The 20,540-nt window shown below is 28.4% G+C and overlaps 2 protein-coding genes and 1 non-coding gene across 3 annotated transcripts in view; 1 reads left to right on the top strand and 2 right to left on the bottom strand.

Annotated features, from left to right (window-relative positions):
- LOC123298621 overlaps positions 1 to 20,540 on the top strand; it is a 267,853-nt gene that overhangs the window by 106,565 nt on the left and 140,748 nt on the right. The gene's annotated exons all lie outside the window — the stretch shown is intronic.
- On the bottom strand, positions 120 to 2,348 carry LOC123298629. Its single transcript, XM_044880717.1, has 3 exons — positions 2,253 to 2,348; positions 1,715 to 1,774; positions 120 to 791 (listed from the first exon to the last, which is right to left on the bottom strand). The coding sequence occupies exons 1-3, from the start codon at positions 2,298 to 2,300 to the stop codon at positions 135 to 137; spliced, it is 765 nt and encodes a 254-aa protein (XP_044736652.1). The 5' UTR covers positions 2,301 to 2,348; the 3' UTR covers positions 120 to 134.
- On the bottom strand, positions 14,953 to 15,024 carry Trnas-uga. Its single transcript has one exon. It is a non-coding gene; the product is annotated as a tRNA-Ser (tRNA).

The following is a 20,540-nucleotide window of genomic DNA, read 5'->3' as shown; positions in this document are numbered from 1 at the left end:
TTCTTTTGCATTATTGGCAAGGGAAAATGGAGGTCAAAAAGTAACAAAATAATAAATATTTCTGATTAGCAAATCATTTATTCTTTGCATACAATATTAATAATAATAAATTTCTAAAATAAAATTGTATAAGTTTAGTTGAGAATGCATTTATTTACATCAAGACCAGTTTGTGTGGCATTTTGAACAATTTCATTAAATTGTCCAGCCATACAACCAACTCCTTGTGGCAATAGAGTAATCATACCGGTAACAACTTGTGTACCTACAGCGATGGTATTACTCACATCTCTAACGCCTCGTAATCCTCCATTAATAAAACCGCCAACACAATTCACAATATCTAACATGCTACCAACGCATTTTACTGTATCACTTATATCTGAACCAATAGAAGTTCCTAGTTGTCCAATTGCTGATACTGCTTCTCCCATTAGACCACTTGCTTGATCTACTGCGTCTACAGCACATTTTTCGACAGCTTTCAATGGTGCTGTAAAATCGGTTTTATTTTGAGACTCATTACCACATTTCTGTATTTTTCTAATGTCATTTATGGTGTTGTTCAATTGTTTAACAATTCCATCAGCGAACTTGTTAAGACCGTCATAAATCGGGTCTGTAAAAAATTTGGTTACTTGACTAGCAATGCTTGTTATTGTCTGAATAATTGAATCCATAATTACAGCAACAATTCCTTTCTTTCCACTTAATTTTGAAATGCCATCCGTAACGGTTTTTCCAAAGTCTCCGGTTGCATTAGTAAATTGATCTTTCATTTCATCCAATTTCTAAATTGTCAAAATATAAAACAATTTATTTACTTCATATTGTTTTCAACATTATCACTTATAAGAGACTCATAGTTAACTAATTATAAAAAATAAGATTCGGTGGGAATTTAAGGATGTTTTGTGAAATTGTTTTATTGCTGCAATTCAAAATGCGGAGAATAGTTTTGTTACTTAAAAATTGCCAAAATTTTCTGTTAAAAAATCTTATTGCCTGTGACAATACATACGTCGTGTATAGGATTCTTGACATTGAAGAAGAAATCACGACTTATAAGAACTACACAATTTAAATGACATAACATTACATGCAATGAAAAATGAAGTCATAATATCAACCATCTAGAAATAAAAGCTCCAAGTACGACTTTTTCTTTCCAGTACAATATTTAGTTATCTTATATTTAACTAAATAATATGAGTTTTGATATAATTAATCCCAAGATAATTGTCAACCCTAGTACCTAGGGTAGCGGGTTCTATTCCCGCAGTCACAACAAAAGTAATTTAATTAATATTTGTGATGGGCTTGTGTAGTGCATAGTATATGCATGAAGGAGGTGCACTCAGCCTCTGAAAATAATTGAGTACCTGATAAATGAAATTATCAGCGGAAAAGGTGGTAAAACACATATATGGTATCACAATGGGCTATAGCCTAAGTGTATCCATCGTGGACAGCCAATATAACCTAGCCTAACCTAAGATAATTATCAATGGTTTTCGAAACTGTCCGTTTTACAATAGGCAAGTCACTTCAGTATTTTTATGTCAAATATGATAACAGATCAAAGTGAAACATTTAGTGATGAATAAATCATTTATCAATGAATAGTTCAAGTTCAGAAACTAATTTTGAGAAACGATGAACGAAAACTAATCGATTCTTCGTAGCGAACGTATAATTAATTTTTTTCACTTACATTTTTAATGTCATCAACTACTGTGTCTGCGGTTCCATTAAGTACTGTATCTGCAGAAACCTGTAAAATAGAAGCATTATGAAAATAATTGCGCATTATGAAAATTAATTTTACCATTCATTTTATGTATAGTCTTTGGAAATAACTTGAAATTCGCCTAATGTATAGAGATATAGAAAATACTTAGAAACAAAAAATTCACTTAACGTTGTCTTTTATTTAATATGTGACCCCGATTCGTAAAAGCTTTTTAATATGAGTTAGTGAAAAAAGAAACAACTTTTCTAAGAATTGTAATTTTTGCGTTGATTAATTAAAATTAATGAAATGTTATTTGGTAGGTAGTAATAATTACGATCCTTTAAGGACCTTTCTTCATAGAATTTTTTCTTCTTTGTATCACTGTACCGTTAAAATTCGGTCATTAGGGAATACCCAGTATTATTGATAAAATATTAAATAGTTAATAGAATATATAAAAATAAAAATAAGATATAGAAATATTAAATAGTTTAAATTATTATTCGAAAATACTTACAAAAAGGAAAACTCCACAAACCAAAACACTTAAGCAAAGAAATTTCATTTTTAACGAATTTATTTTTTATTTATAAAGTTAAAATACTTTTAAAATATTTGAATGCTTGATTACAAATTTTTGTCAACTATTTATACTAAAAAACTCTGATAGTAGCCCCACACAAACTCCGTGTACAATTTAAAAGGAATACTAATTTTTTTTAACATGCATCAATTGCCATAGTTGCGAGGAACGCACTCAAAAGAATTTATGTTTTGATTCAATTTTAATCTTAAATATTTTTAAGATTTTTTAAACTTTACATTAAGGGCGAATTCTAAATAACATTGAAATATCTATACTATTCTTAATTTCGTACCAAAAACAATTAAATCAATGAATTCAACAATTCGATTCTTTTAAAAACTACCATCTTCGTTTCTACTCGCTTAAAGCCGACCTTTCGAAAAAAAATACAAAGCTTATCGAATCGAAAAATTCTTGGATCGCAGTGGAGGGCCATATTCTGAATAGAAGATGTATTCGTGCTGTAACTTTAGCCCCTTGAAATAGATGTAACTGTTTTGAATTAAAGGTTAAGGACTCATTGCAAGCCACTTTTATTTTACAACCATTCTGCAATCACAATCTAATATTTATAAAACTACATATGATAAAACCTTCGCTTACAATCAATAATAAATTAGTTTCAAACTAGTCTAATTTGATTCAAAAATACTTTTTTTAGACCAGCCTTTATTGAATTAAAAGCAGAAGTACTTTTATTATGAGTGACCCATACATGACTGTTAGAAAAAGCTTAAGGATCTGCGAATAATCTCTATCTCTATCTCGATCTCTATATAATATAAATGCGAAAGTAAGCATGTTTGTTTGTTTGTTTGTTTGTTTGTTTGTTTGTTACGCTTTCACGCTAAAACTAGCGAATGGTTTTTAATGAAACTGTACACCAATATAGCTCACACTCCAGAATAACACATGAGATATAATTTATAAAAATATGCTAATAATATTTTAAAATTAATTTAATTTGACATTACCATAAATTACAGATTTCTGTAAAAATAGTCAATATAAAATATTTCACGGCCATCTTTTCTGATATACTCAATGAATAATTACGACTATTATACATTTAAAAAAATAGAAAACCATACATATATTTTACGAGCAATCTTTATCAATCTTTACTTTTAAGCCCAGCGATGCGGGTGAGTGTTACTATAGTACTTGATATTTTCAATTGACTGCATTCAGCTTCAGCCAATTTTCATATATGATTCGACTCATAGAAGTTAATTTTTTAACTTTTTACTCACACATTTATCCAGTAAACAAGGTAGAGCACAAGCGGAAATCATCGGGAACTTTTTTTCATTCTAGTCAAAGCACTTTGATTCAGCATTATATTATGGTATATAGGCTAAAACATATTCCATATTCCATATATCTTAATTAATAAAAGGTATATAGAGGAAAAATTATTGAATGATGTATTTATTATTTGATATTTGTCATTAAAAAACGCGTGTATTATCATTGGTAATGAAATTAATTATGTTTTAATTCACTTGTGTCAATATTTTAAGAATTCATTGTGTACAGAAAAAAAAATCACACTTGTGTCAATATTTTTACTTCAAATTTTATTATGTATCGCAATTCCTTAATTTGACTTAAGGGTAAAAGCGCTCATTTGATCGACCGAGAAGGTCCTTAATGGAATAATGAAACACCCTTAATGAAATATTTTGAACTCTTTCGAACCATTCGAGTTTACTTATGGCACTTATATCGTTGACTAATATCTTAATATTATGAATCGAACATTTTAAAAAAAATTATATTTAAAAAACAAGTAAAAACCATCAATTGACTGAATTTATTTTTGAAATACTTTTTATAAACCCTAGAGATAATATAGATAGAGAACTGCCAGTGAGTTCTCCTGTGAGCCCCCTTATAGTCTCCTATAAGTTTACGATTTAGACAATGACACAGGGAAATTCACTGGCAGTCTTCTCTCTCGCTTCACTTATCACAGCCACTTACAGGCTAACAGATTCCTGGCGTTCTCTATCTATTATCTCTATGGTATAAAAAGTGTTGATTACGCAATCATTTGTTTTTTGAGTTCATGTATGAGATAGCTACTCTTACCAGTAATAAGAGTATCCTTTTTCTCACTTTCTCAGTGGATATAATAAACTATATGCTATAAACAAACAAACTCATACATAATATATGTAACGTATAAAAATTTTGTCCGTAGAATCAATATTTTTAAGCGTTATAAACTTGGGACTAAACTTAGTATACTTTGACATATTTTATATATGCATGGTATAAAAATCTTATGTTGAGTCACTATATATTACTTTAACTTATAACTTACATAATACAAAAAAAATTTGTATAGGTACTTTTGGGCAATTTTACCTGTATTTTTTGTACCTGCGTAATAAGGATCGCAATGAAAATGAGATCGCAAAGAAAAACAAAATAGAGTTGTCATTTTCAACTAATGACGTCTTAAAGCATATCGCTGATAAGTATCATTAGTGAAGTTTTTCAAAACGCCATTAAGAAGTTTATTTAAACCGAACAATATCATATACAGGTGGATTTTTAAGTTAAGTTTAATGTGTTATACGCTTGAAGCGATTTGTTTTGTGTTAGATGTATGTAAAGAATATTTGTATCTTTAGAAAAGAAACGTAACGGAAACGAAACCTGTTGTCACATTGCATTCTTCCTTCATTATCCTAGACAAATATTATTCTATAGCTGCTCTAGTATACTTACTCATCGCAAAGAGCTAGTACCTATACTAGAATAGTTAAAAATCAGCAAACACCCCTCTATAACTTGAGTGGATTTTTGGTGAAAACAAAAATTGAGTATGTCATAATTTCAAACATCTTCTACATTTGGGAAAAACATTTATTCAATGCATGAAGTTTAATGATATGATCGAGTTTTTTTGAATAGGCATCTTACTTCACACAAAACGGTTTGTCGTAACATTTCTCAACCTTCGTGACAAAGTATTCCAACTAATCTAGACAAAAAAGAAACTTCCAAAAAGTAACTTAAATATGGATCCCAGTGTAATATTTTAAATTAGTTTTTAATTTCGATATCACTGAAGAATAAATATTTTATGAAATGATTACTTGGAAAACAGAATAAGAATCTATTTATAGTTTCTCTCATTCAACTAACGCTGTATCTCGCACAATATTTGTTCTTATAAATAAAAATATTAACCTTTCTTCAATTTTCCTCATTTCAATGCTTCTTACAATTGTTAAATAAAAATTTGTTTCTATTTCACATCAAAAGCGACAACTTTTCAGGATACTTTCTTGTGTATCATACTTTTTTAATATTCAACAGCTACGCAAAATTTAAAAAAAATCCAACTTTTAAACAAATACGTTCGTATATAAAAATTCCTTCAAAACACCTTCAAAATATACTTATAATGGCCGGAATTTTAATTAGTATTTAATTCATTCTTCGCGAAATTATTATTGTCAGTAATTAGGTTCACGCTGGTTTTAGCCACCTTGAAAAACTTGATCAATTGTACTACAATGATCGAACTGTCCCTACACCTACATACATTTTTCTGATCTTCTCATTCGAGATTTTCTCTTACCAAACTTTGCAAACTGCATGTCTTTCTACTGTAAAAAAACCCATTAAAAAGGTCTTTTTCGTGGTCGTATGTCCAGAAAAAAATTGAATGACTGAAATGACTGAAAAATTGAATTGAATTGATGGGGGGAAAATCGGAAATCAATTTGATACCTACCAAAATATTTCGCAAATATCTAATAAAATTAGAAAAATGTATATGACATAAAATATATTTGAAAGTTAAAGGGGAGGACTTGGTAAGGCTAGGTTATATTGGGTGTCCACGAGAGATACGCTTTCGTTTATCAGCTCCTCAATTATTTTCAGAGGCTGAGTTTCAGAGGCAAAATTTAATATGTAAATAGCAATATTAGAAACTATTTAGTACCTAATAACTGTAATTTATATGAATATTCAAAATTTATGAAAGGCGGTATATATTTTACATACTTGCGAAAAATAAAAAAAATTATGGTAGACACCTTACTGCAATTTTTTCGTTACTTTAATTGATTTCCTCTAATGTTTTTTGTACTTTGCTTTTTTCGAAAATATTTGATTTTGATAGAAAATTAAAACAAAATATTTTTTTTTTTGGCCAGAAAAGCTCTTAAACTTTTCATGCCCCCCATTAGAATATTTTTGATTTGAAATATACAATAATAAACATTTTAAAATTTCATTAAAATCGAAATTGATTTTGAGGAAAACGAGCTGATTTTCAGTGTTAATTGATTCAACTATTAGTACAAATTTAATAATGTAATATGAAAGCAATATTGTTTTTAAAAACAATAATATATTATCAACGAAAAGTTTTAATTATTCACATTGAAAAGCATGTATTTGCTTTTACTCACCACTGTTTTATTTACATAACATTTCACGTCACCAGAATCCACCTGTTTCTGAAAGTTATTTTATTATGTCATAATAATAATAATATTTTTCATTAAATATATGTACAAAGTCATCATTTTCATAAAAAAAAACTTATTAGGCCAAGATGTGAGATAAATAATACGTAATTGGAAGTACTTGCTATACGTACTTGATTTCACCAGGAAAAATTAAAAGATAGGTTGCAACTTGGTCTTTTTCAAAACACTTTTAAGTACAGAAGAATGTCTGAAACTTAATGCATTTTAATAAATATAATTATACAAATTTATGTCTGGGACATTAAACTTTAAAATAACATTCTTTTAACCATAAAATGTCGGATAATTTTAATTTATAAATCTAACAGTAAAATTTAGAAAAATTGTCATAAAACAATTAAAATAATTTAAATAGGTATGCAGTTTTGGAAGTTAAAACTTACTAGGAATACAATTACTAAATTAACTGAATTTACTTAAAAGCTCAATATAATTTGCTTAAAAATACAATAATTTTCTTAAAATGTGATAAAACGATACATTGAAAAAAATTTATGGGATTTAATTTTACAATTTTTAAAATGGCAAAATTTTCTGCTCCACCAATTATACTCACCATGAGAGTACTAAAATGGAAACGTAGATACTCAATTAGGTACATATCTGAAGGTAACATTTTGGAAGTCAAAAATCGTATAGGCGTGCGTGCCCTAATCATAGACGATTTGTAGTAATATATGCATACTAAATTATATTTGATTGGGTAAAATCTTGGTGGTTTTGCATCAGCAACATGCAGTGAATATAGCTACAGGCATAATACAGCAACCTACGAAACTAAAACTTTTTCAATCGAACAATGTAATAAGCTGTACAACTAACTATTAACTATATCCAGTCTTTGGTATTTTATGATTACTGTTCATAGATGGTCTTCGATATAAAATTTAAAATACATGATTAGTTTTATGATTTGTTTATAGTTTAATAATTATATTATTTGTAAAATAGTATTAACACACGTTATGAAATTTTAATAGTCCAAAGCTTTAACTTTTAATAGATTAAAAGAGTTATTTCAAAGTTTTAAGATTTTATTTCCGTCGAAAGTTCCCTTATCCCTTCCTCGTTAGGAAGTTTAGTAAATAAATTTAAAATTTATAGTTTTCGTCATAAAAAATATGAGTCTTGATTTTCTCTGATGACTGTCGTAATTAGAGCAGTAATAAACCGAATGTACCGGATACTGAGTAACGGGTACGCCATCTAGTACCGAATACTGAAACGTTACTCTCACATATTTATCTCGTTGCTTGCACTTTTCGTAACTAAAATTTTTTTTTTAGAATATATACACTTTGACTTATACAGTTAATAATAATAATAATAACTGAACTACAACTAACATAAAATCTTACCAATTGAAATTTTATTAGGTAATATATATCAAAAGTAACGAGTAACGTAACGATATAATTTTAACACGTACCGATTATTTTAGTAACGAATACATACGGGTACCTACTCAATTTCTCGTTACGTTTACAGCACTAATTGTAACATTTAGCATATTTAGAATAATGAACTACGAATGCAGTTCGCTGAAAAATATACCTGCAATAAAAATGTCAATTCTATCGAATAACAATAATTCATAGTAGATTTATTGCTTTGTTGTACATTTAAAAATTTGTTTTCAATTTATTATTTACTTTTTGACTTTTGTCTTGCGATGTATATATTTTATATGAATAAATATATTTTGAAATTATATTTGAAAAATATTTATTTTATAGCTGATTTTAAAAGAGATATAATCTATTTTAATATATAATTTAGCTAGACATGTTCGAAAATAATTCATGTACAGGAACTCATGTACAGGCATAGGAATTAAATTGGGTTTTTAAATTTCGTTGTTATGACCGGTTTGTCACTATAACCAGTTTTGACTGCAATTAAAGTAAAAAATTTTTTTTTATTATACCATGTTTATATGAAATATACATAGTATATTAAGTTTAGTCCCAAGCTTGTAACGCTTAAAAATATTGAAACTGCGAAAAAAGTTGGGTATAGGTGTTCATAGAATCACCTAATGAGTCCATTTCGGTTTGCCTGTCAGTCTGTCGTCTGTCTCAAAAACGAAAAGAGATATCAAGCTGGAATGAGAGAGCTTAGTCAATGTCAACATTTTTTTCATAGTGTACAGAAAAATATTTTAGCAATGGACTTATTGATAAAAACACCAAGTAATTGTGCGAAATTTCATCTTTCGTACAAAACGTAAAACAGTAAAAACATTGGTGCTAAAATCAAAACGACTTAATTTTAAGAGAAATGGTTAGGAAATTTGTGTTCGGCATTATGATTGGATACTTCGTTATATTTTTAAAATTTTATATTTATGGGATTCAATAAAAATTATTGAATAACATGTTTCTATGACTACGTATAAAAATATTTTAATTTCAAGAAAAGGTGAAAAAAGATTTTCACGATTCTTTTCTTTTTAGAACCGATATGAAAACAACATAGTTGTCACAGAGAATTATCAATTTTAAAACGATGGCATTGAAGATGAAAAGATGATTTTCAATTTGAAACTCTCAATTCAAGTTTTTTTTGATAATTGGCTGTGATATTTGAAAGCAGTGCGAATCATACTTTCTTTAACTACTGGCAGTGACGGTACATTTTTTTAAGAATGATTTTTAATTATTTTGAAGCATTTGTACCTACATGATGACATGTGAAATCCAATTCGGTAAGACTAAAATTAAATTTTTCTGTAGCAACAAATCAAAATTTTGTAACTAAATTATATTTTAATTGCTGACAATCAAAGTTTTTCTGGATAGAAGAAGTTAAAAAGGTTTATAATTTGTACACGGTGAGGATTTAAACTTCTTTTTGCTGAATTTTATTCATCAATCATGCAGGATTTTTAAAGAATAAAATCTTTATACAAAAAATTCATATAAAAATATTAAAACCGTACCGTAACCATTAGCTCTATAGATAAATATAAGCAACAATCATAATAACAAACGCAGAGATAAAATGACAAATATACCCATAACAATGCATCATTTCTTTTAGCAATGCTTTTTATAAAAAGGAAGAAGGTAATTTAAATATCCTGAAAATTAAAAAATAACATTAGATTTATATTAAAAAACAAAACAATATGAAATATCAGGAATAAATGCCACGTAACCTCTATGCAGAGACTGAATTGTATATCTACAATGTACCTTACTTTGAGTCTAACCACCCGTTTATTACAGTTTGAGAACTAATTAAATATAAAGGTAGTTACACAGGAGTAGAAGGAACAATTTAAATATTATTTTTTAGCAAAAGTTACTCCTCGAGGAGATGTATCAGATGTTCTATAAGTAGAGCTATAGTTTTCATCTCATGATCTCTAGTGATTCAAATTAAATCGCAAAAATTACACGAATCTGGAGTTTAATATAAATAATTTATATACCAGGTATTCTTTAAATTCTTAATTTGAGCATGAAAGAAGAAAACACTTAATAAAAGAAAATAATTAATAAAACACAGTATTATATAGGAGTTCATTACTAATTCTCAATATATGAAGCCTACCAAAAAGTATAGATATTTCGAAAATTCACTTGTATTTTAGGCATAAACAAGCAGTTTAGGGATATCAGTTTTTGAAATCAAACAATGCACATACTATACCTATTGTTACAGTAATTCTAGCCGAAATGCTATACCACTAGTTCGATTTTCATCTAGGCATATAAATATCACGAGTATGACAGAATACATGCGTTAAGCGAAGCATCTAAGTGAGAGGTATTATATACATGTGTTGACCCGCACTCTCTGCAGGTACACCACAGAAGAACTGTCGTATAGCTTAAAAGACATCGAAGCCACGATACAAGTCACTTTTGCAATTTCATATAACATCTATAATACTTCTTACTTAGATTGCTTAACGCATGTACTCTGTCATGCTCGTGATAGTTATATTCGTAGATGTAAATGGAACTAGTGGTATAGTAAATCGCATTTTTGGGTGAAAGCCCGCCTTTTTGGTTACGGTTAGGATGGTCAAAGATAAGTTTAAATTTGAAGACGCAATGTTATCCTTTGGGGCAAGGCCAGCATCTTGGTTTGATGGGGTGAGTTTGTTTTTTTGCAATAACTGCTTAACTATTGATTTTAGCGAAAAAAGAGCCAAGAGAAATTGTAGAGAATAAGTTTCTCTACAAAAAAAGATCCTATGCATTTTTTGCGTAAATCACATATTATGCTGTTATTGTCCGTAATGCTGTCTATAACTTTCATTGCAGACTTTTTTCCTTTCCTTTCGCCGAAAATGCTTAAATCGCAAAAAAAAAACTATTTGTCACTAATATTGCCCTTATTTTTCAGTAGATTGTTTAATATGTGACTTACACAAAAAACGAATGGGACCTTTTTGTAGAAAAATAGGCAGTAACGTTTATCTAAAGAATTGTTTACTATGATTTGCTGTTCTTGGAAATCTTGCAAAAAATAAAATTCGACATTGACCTTCACGATCTTTGAAAATTTGACTCACTTTGTTCATAAATGATATGATATAGAGTATTCATAAATGATAAGAGATATTCAGTTTTTTCCAGAAAACCTAATAAATTCGGCAGAAAAAGAATGCAAAAAACTAGAATCGAAAACATTAAGAATAAAGAAAAATTTTAATTTTGAAATCTTAGAATCTTTAGAAAAGTAGCTAGATTTCTATAGTGTTTATAAGTTTATGAAAAAATTATTTTTACAATTTTTTTGATATTTTATTCAAAATAACTTTCTAACTTAAGCATTTCTTTTATTTCTTATCATTTTCAAGCATGAGATGATTCACTTTCAGGAGAATATCTTTTACAAGAGTAGAAATTTCTAAAACGTTCGCTTATGACAAAATCGGAAATAAAAATGAATAACATTTTAATGTACTGCGTACCCCAGTACCCTATAATGTCATCTCTATATATTATAAATGCGAAAGTAAGCATGTTTATTAGTTAGTTAGTTAGTTTGTTTGTTTGTTACGCTTTCACGCTAAAACTAGCGAATGGTTTTAATGAAACTGTACAGCAATAATTTAACTCATACTTTAGAATAACACATGAGTTATAATTTATATAATTATTTTAATTTGACACTATCATAAATTACAGATTTCTGTAAAAGTAGTCATTTGACACTACCATAAATTACAGATTTCTATAAAAGTTTCACGGTCATCTTTTCTGATATACTCAATGAATAATTACTGCTCTTATACATTTAAAAAATGGAAAACCATACATATATTTTACCTGTGTAGAACAATCCTTACTATTATTTCGAGTGTTATAGAAAGGGGATAAGAGAGTAATCTTTATCAATCTTTACTTTTAAACCCAGCGAAGCGGGTGGGTATCACTCTAGTTATTATTATAATTTTACTTTATCTTTTAGAATGATAAACCTCAGTATCTAATGAACTCGAGAACTCGATCACGATTTTTATCTGTAAAAATAATAATATCTGTTTTAAACACTTTAATAGCATGTTGCATTAACTAAAACTTTGTATGTTATGGACAGGTCATTAAATTATACTGATTATATGTACAGGTAGGTTCTAGGTAGATATATAAGTTCTCAATAGATAACTTTGTAAGGTTATCGTTTGAAATGAGGTACCTCTTTTTACACAATAAAACATCAAATGAAATATAATGTATTTTTATACTGTTATACATATCGTTTGAATATACTATGTTTGCAATAAACATTTGCCATGAATATATAAATAAGTAGAAATTCCGTAGAATTTAATGCTCCAAACAGTATAAGTGTACATCCATGGATATATAGATATTAATTTAACAAAATCATATTATTAATAATCCCGGAAACGTGCAAAATATAATATTTTATTAATGACTGAATTTTCTACATTTTGAAATGTTACCGTGTAATAAACAAAAAAGAGAAAGTGTAGGTACTGAAATTTTGTACAAACGTTTAAAATCATTTAAACAAGGGTTTGAGTAGATCTCTCATGCAAGAGTTCCCTTGAGAAATAAATAGTGATGAGCAAGTTTTTATTTTGGCCTTGATATTGATCTCAACGACTAAATCTTGGTATTAGTCAAGCATTATAAGTGTTAGTTTTGGTCTTGCAAAAATATCTCTTGATCTTGTAGAATCGAGGTCTTACAGACTTCAACCTTGGTCTAGGTCTTAAACTTGATCATGCTCAATCCATTCTTATTTTTGATCTTGCATCATCCATGCTTTGAAATTTTAAGGTTCGATTAAGTTTGCATCACGAGAAATAAAGAAAGGAATAAAGAAAGGATACAACTTTCTAATTTAAAGTGTTATGCTATCTTTCTCTTTTTCTCTATCTTTATTACTGTTTAGAATCTGAATTAACTATTAAAGCGAGCTCAAGATCTAGATCCAATCGGATATCAGAATTTGATGTTTCCCATCAAACTCAGCAACTTTTGTTTGGGTATTTTTTGATTGGTTAATTACAAAACGAGCTATTAGCCTAATAGATTAAAATGATCCACCCTGTAGATTTAACAATATTATATTACTTATGTGGCTGATAATTCAACTGAAAGATAATTATAAAAGCGTTATCCGTAACCAAGTTAATTTGGTGGTTTTAATTTTTGTCAATCCTAGAATATACCTATCATTGAAAAACGAATTATTCTGCTTAAGTTAATCTGTACTTGTTCTGTGTATAATAAACATAATCGATTAAAAAACAATCAAATCTTATGAAACGTGGAATCTGTATAACTCGGAGATATAACTTTTTTGAGTTCAAAACATTTTAAGTTATAGGGCGTAATAATTTATTTTGCAAAAGTATTTCAATAGATATAAGTTTACGTAGCCACTTGTATGGTACTCTATCATTTGTGTTGACGAATTTGTTTTTATTGTTGTCAATGCAATACAATAACGATGACAATAATTACGTCATTACCATAAAATTTAATAGAAAAGTTTATGTAAACGATGTTAACGTCAATGATAATGATAATGCATGTTTTCAATTTACCCATCAATTATTATTAATAATTATTAATACACGGTTGAATAAAAATTTATATATTTTTATTCACATTTAATTCATTGTGATTGACATTCATTTGGATGGTATTTAGTTTAAAAATTTTGTCATAAAAACAATTTCATCATTTAATTTTCTGTAAATGAATTTTTTTCTTTGAAGTCATTTCTTTGGGATTTTCATCCAATTTTTTTAATTTACTTTTGAAAGCGAAATTATAAACAAATCCACACTTGAAGTAACTATGTAAGACATAAATATATTTATTATTTTCAAATCTTTTCAATCCGCAATATATCAATTTATTTCTGACTAAAGAACTTCTAGGTATAAAAGTTCTATTCTTTCATTTTGATTTTTTAACACTGTTAACAGTGTTAGTGATGACAATTGCTAACATAAATTTGTTAGTAACATGCAAGTCATTTGATGTTTTTATAACATTAAAGAAAATTCGTCGAAAAAATACATTTTTATTTGATTTATTATTTAACTTTGTTGTTTCAAAAAAAAAATAAAAAATATTATTCGTATAAAATGGTTGAGTAATTTGAGCACTAAAGTACCTACCAAAAATGTTTGTTTTTCCAGTTTTCTATGTCTCTTTATTCGTTTAACTTTTATTAGAAAATTATGGTACTTACCATACAACTGATAGATTGGTAAAACATGCCAACAAAAATACATTGAGTAGCAAACTCGTTAAAATAAGTATAAATCTTTTATCTTTAACTTCAATGAAAATGTATTGTCTTTATATTCAGCTGGATGACCTGAACAAGAACAGTTCATTGCTTTGCTACCGCGGCGCTGAGATCTTAGCAATATTCTCGGATACTTTACTTTTGGTGCAATAAAAGCTTGTATTGCAAAAAATAAATTTATAAATATTAAGTACTTTTTGTTTTTGTTAATTTTTAATCATGTATAAAATATTTATTTACACCATGGTCTCACGATTAAAATTGAAGATTTTTAATTTGATACATACAGTGTAAACTAAATATTGACAAATATCTTGTCTAGTAATCATAATTAAAGAGAATTGAAAAAATTACACTCGAACCAGGACTCGAACCCGGACTTCTTGAATTCATGTCAAGCGCCCTACCAATTAAGCCATTCGAGTTCTAGACACAATGTGCAATTTTTTCAACTCATTGAATTTTTATTGGTAACCTAATTGGTATGGCACTTGACATGAATGCAAGAAGTTTGGGTTCGAGTACTGGTTCGAGTGTATTTTTTTCAATTCTCTTTATTAAATATATAAATAGTTCTCAAGTAAGTATAAAAAAATCTTGCCCAAACTACATACATTTCATATTGCCATTTATAAAAGACAAATTTTGAGATAGAGCTAATAAATAACAAACACAGAAAAAAAAAATGAAAAGTTAAAAGTAAATAACTTTTATTTTTTTTATTGTTTGTGTTAATAATATAGAACGAGAAAGAAAAGCCCTCAATAATGGAAACAAACATTTATTGACTGAAAAGTTTATTCATCTTGTGTTTGTTTGGGTTAGACAAACTTTGTTATAATTGATTTAGTGAAGTTGGAATATATTCAAATAAGAGATAAAACAACCGTTGAAAAATGCACGATAATCTTTAATATGTGAATCACGACCATCTTTTTCTGTTGTAACATAAATTTTTGTCTATTCCAAAAATTTATTTTTCCAGTAAGTTTTTTTTTTAATGAGAGTTTTATTTTAACTGCAAGCCAAGTGACCAAGAGCGTTGAGGTGCAACAAGTCATAGTTTTCGATATCTTAAGCTGGAAATATATTAGCTCTTATCTTGGTATCGTCAAAAATTAAGAAGCTGGTTATGCTTGAAGTGGAGATTTTTGGCTTATTGCTTTCAAAAAATCCCGTCCTAGGTATATGACATATTTCCCGCTACCTCGGCATAGTTTGCAAACTCTCTACAAACCAATTTCTAGTCTTTACCAACCACAACCTAAATTAAATGTATTTTTTAACCCCCGAACTAAAAAAAGGGGTGTAATAAGTTTGACTGCTGTGTGTGTGTCTGTGTGTTTGCCTGTCTGTGGCATCGAACCACCTGAACGGATGAACCGATTTTAATTTTTTTTGTTTCATTTGAAAGGTATTTAACTGAGAGTCTTCTTAGCTATGTTTCAAGTGCGAGCTTAGGTTTCCGTATCCGACAAAACTAAAAAATTGGCGATGATCTTCAAACTCGATTCCGTTTGGAAAAGGCATGACATTACAAATAATTACTATGGAAATGAGTTCACTCAAATATTTCAATTTCAATTAAAATATTCCCAAAAATTTGTCCCAAAAATTGTAGCTCTCTAAGTATCCTTTTCATCTCATCTGATGTCCTTGACCATCACTTTGATATTGATTTAAGAAGGAGTGTTATAAGTTTAAATAGTTTATCTGCGCGTCTGTGTGTTTATCATTGGCATCGTTGCCAGTTAACGGTCGAACCGACTCGATTGAGAACATTTTATAGCAAAGTTTCCAAAAATCGGCTTACAAGGAATAAATTTCATTTGTCGGGGGTTTTTAAAATTGTGTAAATTTCACTTGTACTTTTTAATTTTTTTTATATTTTGAATTTCAATACTTATTGTAATAAAATGAAATATTATGTCAAGATGTAAGTTAGTTTTCCAATTGGTTTTTCAAATTGATAGGTGATCTTTACTTATTGTGGCTAAAATATAATTTTATGAAATTATATGAGTTCAAGAAAAACATTCAAGGCTATTTCATTGATTTTCAAGAGATTATGAACAAGTTTTATCGGACACCGAACATTTAACATAATTATGTAAAGATGTTCAGATATTACGAATAACGAAAAAGCATAAGTTTTAAATTGAATTTTGTTTCATACCAATTTAATTTATTTATTAAATTGATATTTACGGCCTACATTTAAAAAATACTTTCACTTTTACTGAAAAATTATTGTTGAATTTTTTTTAAAACTATAATCTCAAACTTCATTAATTTTAAGAAAAAATGTGCTGTTTGTATACATATTGAGCAAAGTTGTAAGTTTTTAAAACCTCTGGTTTATTCTACATTATGGCAGACATGCACACATTTAAAATATACTGATAATATTTTTCTAACGTAGTATTAAGAAATACAAATAATTTGTTTGAAATATTTCGTTTAAATAATTTTATGGAATTATGTTTAATGTAAATTAATAGTATAAAACTTGAAACCATTTACCTAGAGTGGAAAAATTCAAAACGAACTTGGTTGCTACTTTAAACCTGACTTCGTTGTTAAACATTTAATTAAAATAATTATTTTTTAATATTTTATTAGGTACTATAATATAAATACTCTTAACGGTTGTTTGTGAAACAGGCTATAAAATATTGTAGACATTTTACCCAATGTTTGGACAGTTAAACCATGAAATTCTCGATTTATAGAATTAATCGAATTTTACAATATTATTTCTTGAATAATAAGTACACCCGCTGTATAATTTAATTGATAAAAAAATGATATCTCAATTTTTCGAAAAATAACATTAAATTTGATTAAAAATTTTACATAGAGGAGACACAAAATTTTTTTTTTTCTTATCAAAAACATGCAATATGATGCAACCAAAAAATTTCTTATAATTATTGCCTGTCAAGACTGTAAGATTGTATTTTTAGCTCTTAGATTTATTATAGCAAAAAATACACTATTCATTATTAAACACTAACTGATCATTTCATAAAGATTTTTTAGGAACAAGTTTATTAAAATTTAACTCAAACTGCGAACATAGATTGTCAAATCAAGTTTTTAAAATGAAAATTTCTTTAGCCGCGTTTTTTAGTTTAATGCTCACCATTATTTGGATCCTCACCTCGGAATACATACCATGTTGAAAATAACGGTACGCAAGCGACCACTGATAAGCAACATTTGACACAGCCAGTACTCTATTAGGAGACCGCTTTTGAATATTGTGAACTGTTGTCTTTTTATTACTTATAATAGTTTTTTATACCCATTGCATCTTACATATAAAAGTTTAGCTTCCGTATGTTTATGGCCGCATAACTTGAAAGGTAGTCCTTGGATTAACTTGAAATTTTGACAAGTGTGAGCATTTATACCAAATATTTTTTCTCACAGGAATATTTAAAAATTACTAAACAAGGAATTCATATAAATGTCAAATGTGTTTCTAGATTACTTTATTTACTACCCCCTCCCCCATAAATTAATAACAGATAAAGCTACAGCGAAACGTAGTCGTGCTTAGTTAGTATGAACGTTTTGTTTAGAATTAAGAATAATCACATCTACAATATTCCAAAAGCATTCTTTGAATATAACAACAATACACACGTATAAAATGCAACAAGAGCCTTAATTGAAATTACACATAGTCAACAGGTTTATTATGTATTAGATGTTTATATTCATATCATATATAGTATATTTGAAGTATATATTATGTATATGTGTATAGACTTATAGAGTGGTTTAATATCTACTTACAGATACAGATTGTTTTTTTTTAAATATTTGACATATCCCTATATGTTATAAATGTGAAAGTAAGCAAAAAAATAAAATTTAATTTGACATTTACCGACCATTTTTTAAATTTTTACAGAAACTTTCATTTTTGGTACAAAATGATGATTATAAATGGAGCAGATCTATGAACCATAAATTAAATAATTCTGTAAAAATTTAAATAGTAAATGTCAAACAAATCATGGCCTACTATTCTGATATACTCAATGAATTATGAATTATTTTACATTTAACAAAAATGAAAACTGTGTATATCAAGAGAGGATGGAGGCTATAAAGCGGTGATTTTTACTTTTAAGCCCAGTGATGCGGGCTGGTATCAATCTAGTATCTATAATAAAAACCTTATAAAATTGACAGTAATCCTCGAAGCAAATTCATTTACCTAACAATAAGTAAAGGATGTGGCACGAAAGATTGTTTCCTTTAAATCCTAATTTAAAAAAAGAAAATTATTGTAGTTAGTTCGCTTTGCACTGGAAGCGAAAATTCGGTGATCTTTTTCATTATTTATGAGTGATCTAACAGGTTGTGACTAACTCCTTGCGCTTCATAAAACCACATTTTGTATCAAGTATGAGAGACTTACATAAAGTACAAGCACGGATCCAGCCCTGAAAAAAAGGTGATGGACAGGACACAGCACCCAAAAATCGGCCAATTGCAGATCGGAGTATGACCTCGCTCATGATCGATATAGTACATTCCTACAAAGGAGATGTTTAAAAATATATGACACCCTGGCCTGTTAAATATTAGTTTGTTCGCTCACAATAATTACAAAAGTAAATGTGCATTTGTTTACACATCACTGTGGCGCATTCAGACTCTAAACTACTCCACCAATTTTGATAAAATTTTTAGAACTTCAAATTAAATTAAACGCCAGTATACACTTTACATTAAATTATTTTATTTAGGTTTTTTAATTAAATAACAAATTCGGGCTTTCGTTTTAGTTTTTTTTGCGTAAGAGTTAATAATATCATCGATTTCCAGATGTTTAGGAAAGCAAGCTCGAATAGACTTTCCTGTCGAATTGAGGCCCGCAACCAAGAATTTATCCCATTAAGTGTATAAAACGATCTCTCTGAGGCAGCTACGCTGACCAGAAGAGTTACGCTACAAATTTTGGCCTCATGTTTCAATGGGATAAGCTATCGACTCAGGTATGGCAGAATTATTTTCACATTCTGTTTTCTATTTGGCCATTCAGAGTCGTTATTCATTCATAATAGTTGACTCACTATCATTGATGAATCGTCAGTACATCTGAACCACTTTTTTCACTGCCTGGATATCAATTCAAATATCATCAAATAATTTTATAAACAAATTGTATATATTTTCGTAGGTAGCTATATTGTCGGTATAGAAAATTGTCGGCATAAAATGTATATATATACTTCATAATATTATGTTATTTCGTGAGTACACGTATGTCATTAATATTAACGTATTATTCCCTCTATATAACTACCCCTTAGCCAACCAGCCACGTTCTAATTTCTACATACATTACTTTTATAATATACGCAAGAATAAAAAATGTTTACAATATAACTGAACTACTCCGTAAAACCTTTGCTTCGAATGAACTTTTCTGAACCATACATTAACAAGCAAATAAACGAGAAATCTAATATTTTTAGCACAATTTTGAGTTTATAATTGGGTTTGAAAATCTATTTTCAAGTTCTAACGTTTAGAAATGTTCCACAAAGATTGTTGTGATTTTGTTGTGCTTATCTATAATAATCAGCATATCTCTCCAATTGCTTACAAACTGATAGTAGAAAACTTAGTCCGAACGAACTGATTATCATGTTCGATAATGAGCCATATGTTCGTTAACCGTGTGTTTGAACATTTTTTTTTTATAAACTGAATACTCTGTGTGGGAGGGTGGACAAACGGACAGCAGAGTCTGGGTAATAAGTCTCGTTTGGTATCCCTTCCGGTATAGAACCCTAAATACTGCCAAAAAAATTGATGAACTTTAATTATTAACATTAAATCACTTAAAAAAAGAACGAGAGGTGTCGTTAGACACCCGGCAGGAGTAAGATTCGTTTCGTACCTTGGTACATTGTAA

This window comes from Chrysoperla carnea, chromosome 1 (assembly GCF_905475395.1).
Source record: "Chrysoperla carnea chromosome 1, inChrCarn1.1, whole genome shotgun sequence".
Taxonomy (NCBI): Eukaryota; Metazoa; Arthropoda; class Insecta; order Neuroptera; family Chrysopidae; genus Chrysoperla; species Chrysoperla carnea.
The sequence above is the reverse complement of the archived record's forward strand: the minus strand, read 5'-3'. Positions and strand labels throughout refer to the sequence as shown.

Excerpts from the sequence above, each read along its gene's own strand:
- LOC123298629 (XM_044880717.1), bottom strand. The coding sequence starts at position 2,300 with ATGAAATTTCTTTGCTTAAGTGTTTTGGTTTGTGGAGTTTTCCTTTTT. Across the intron at positions 1,775-2,252 it reads TTTGTGGAGTTTTCCTTTTT|GTTTCTGCAGATACAGTACT; the intron begins GTAAGTATTTTC and ends TCTATTTTACAG. Across the intron at positions 792-1,714 it reads TAGTTGATGACATTAAAAAT|AAATTGGATGAAATGAAAGA; the intron begins GTAAGTGAAAAA and ends TTGACAATTTAG.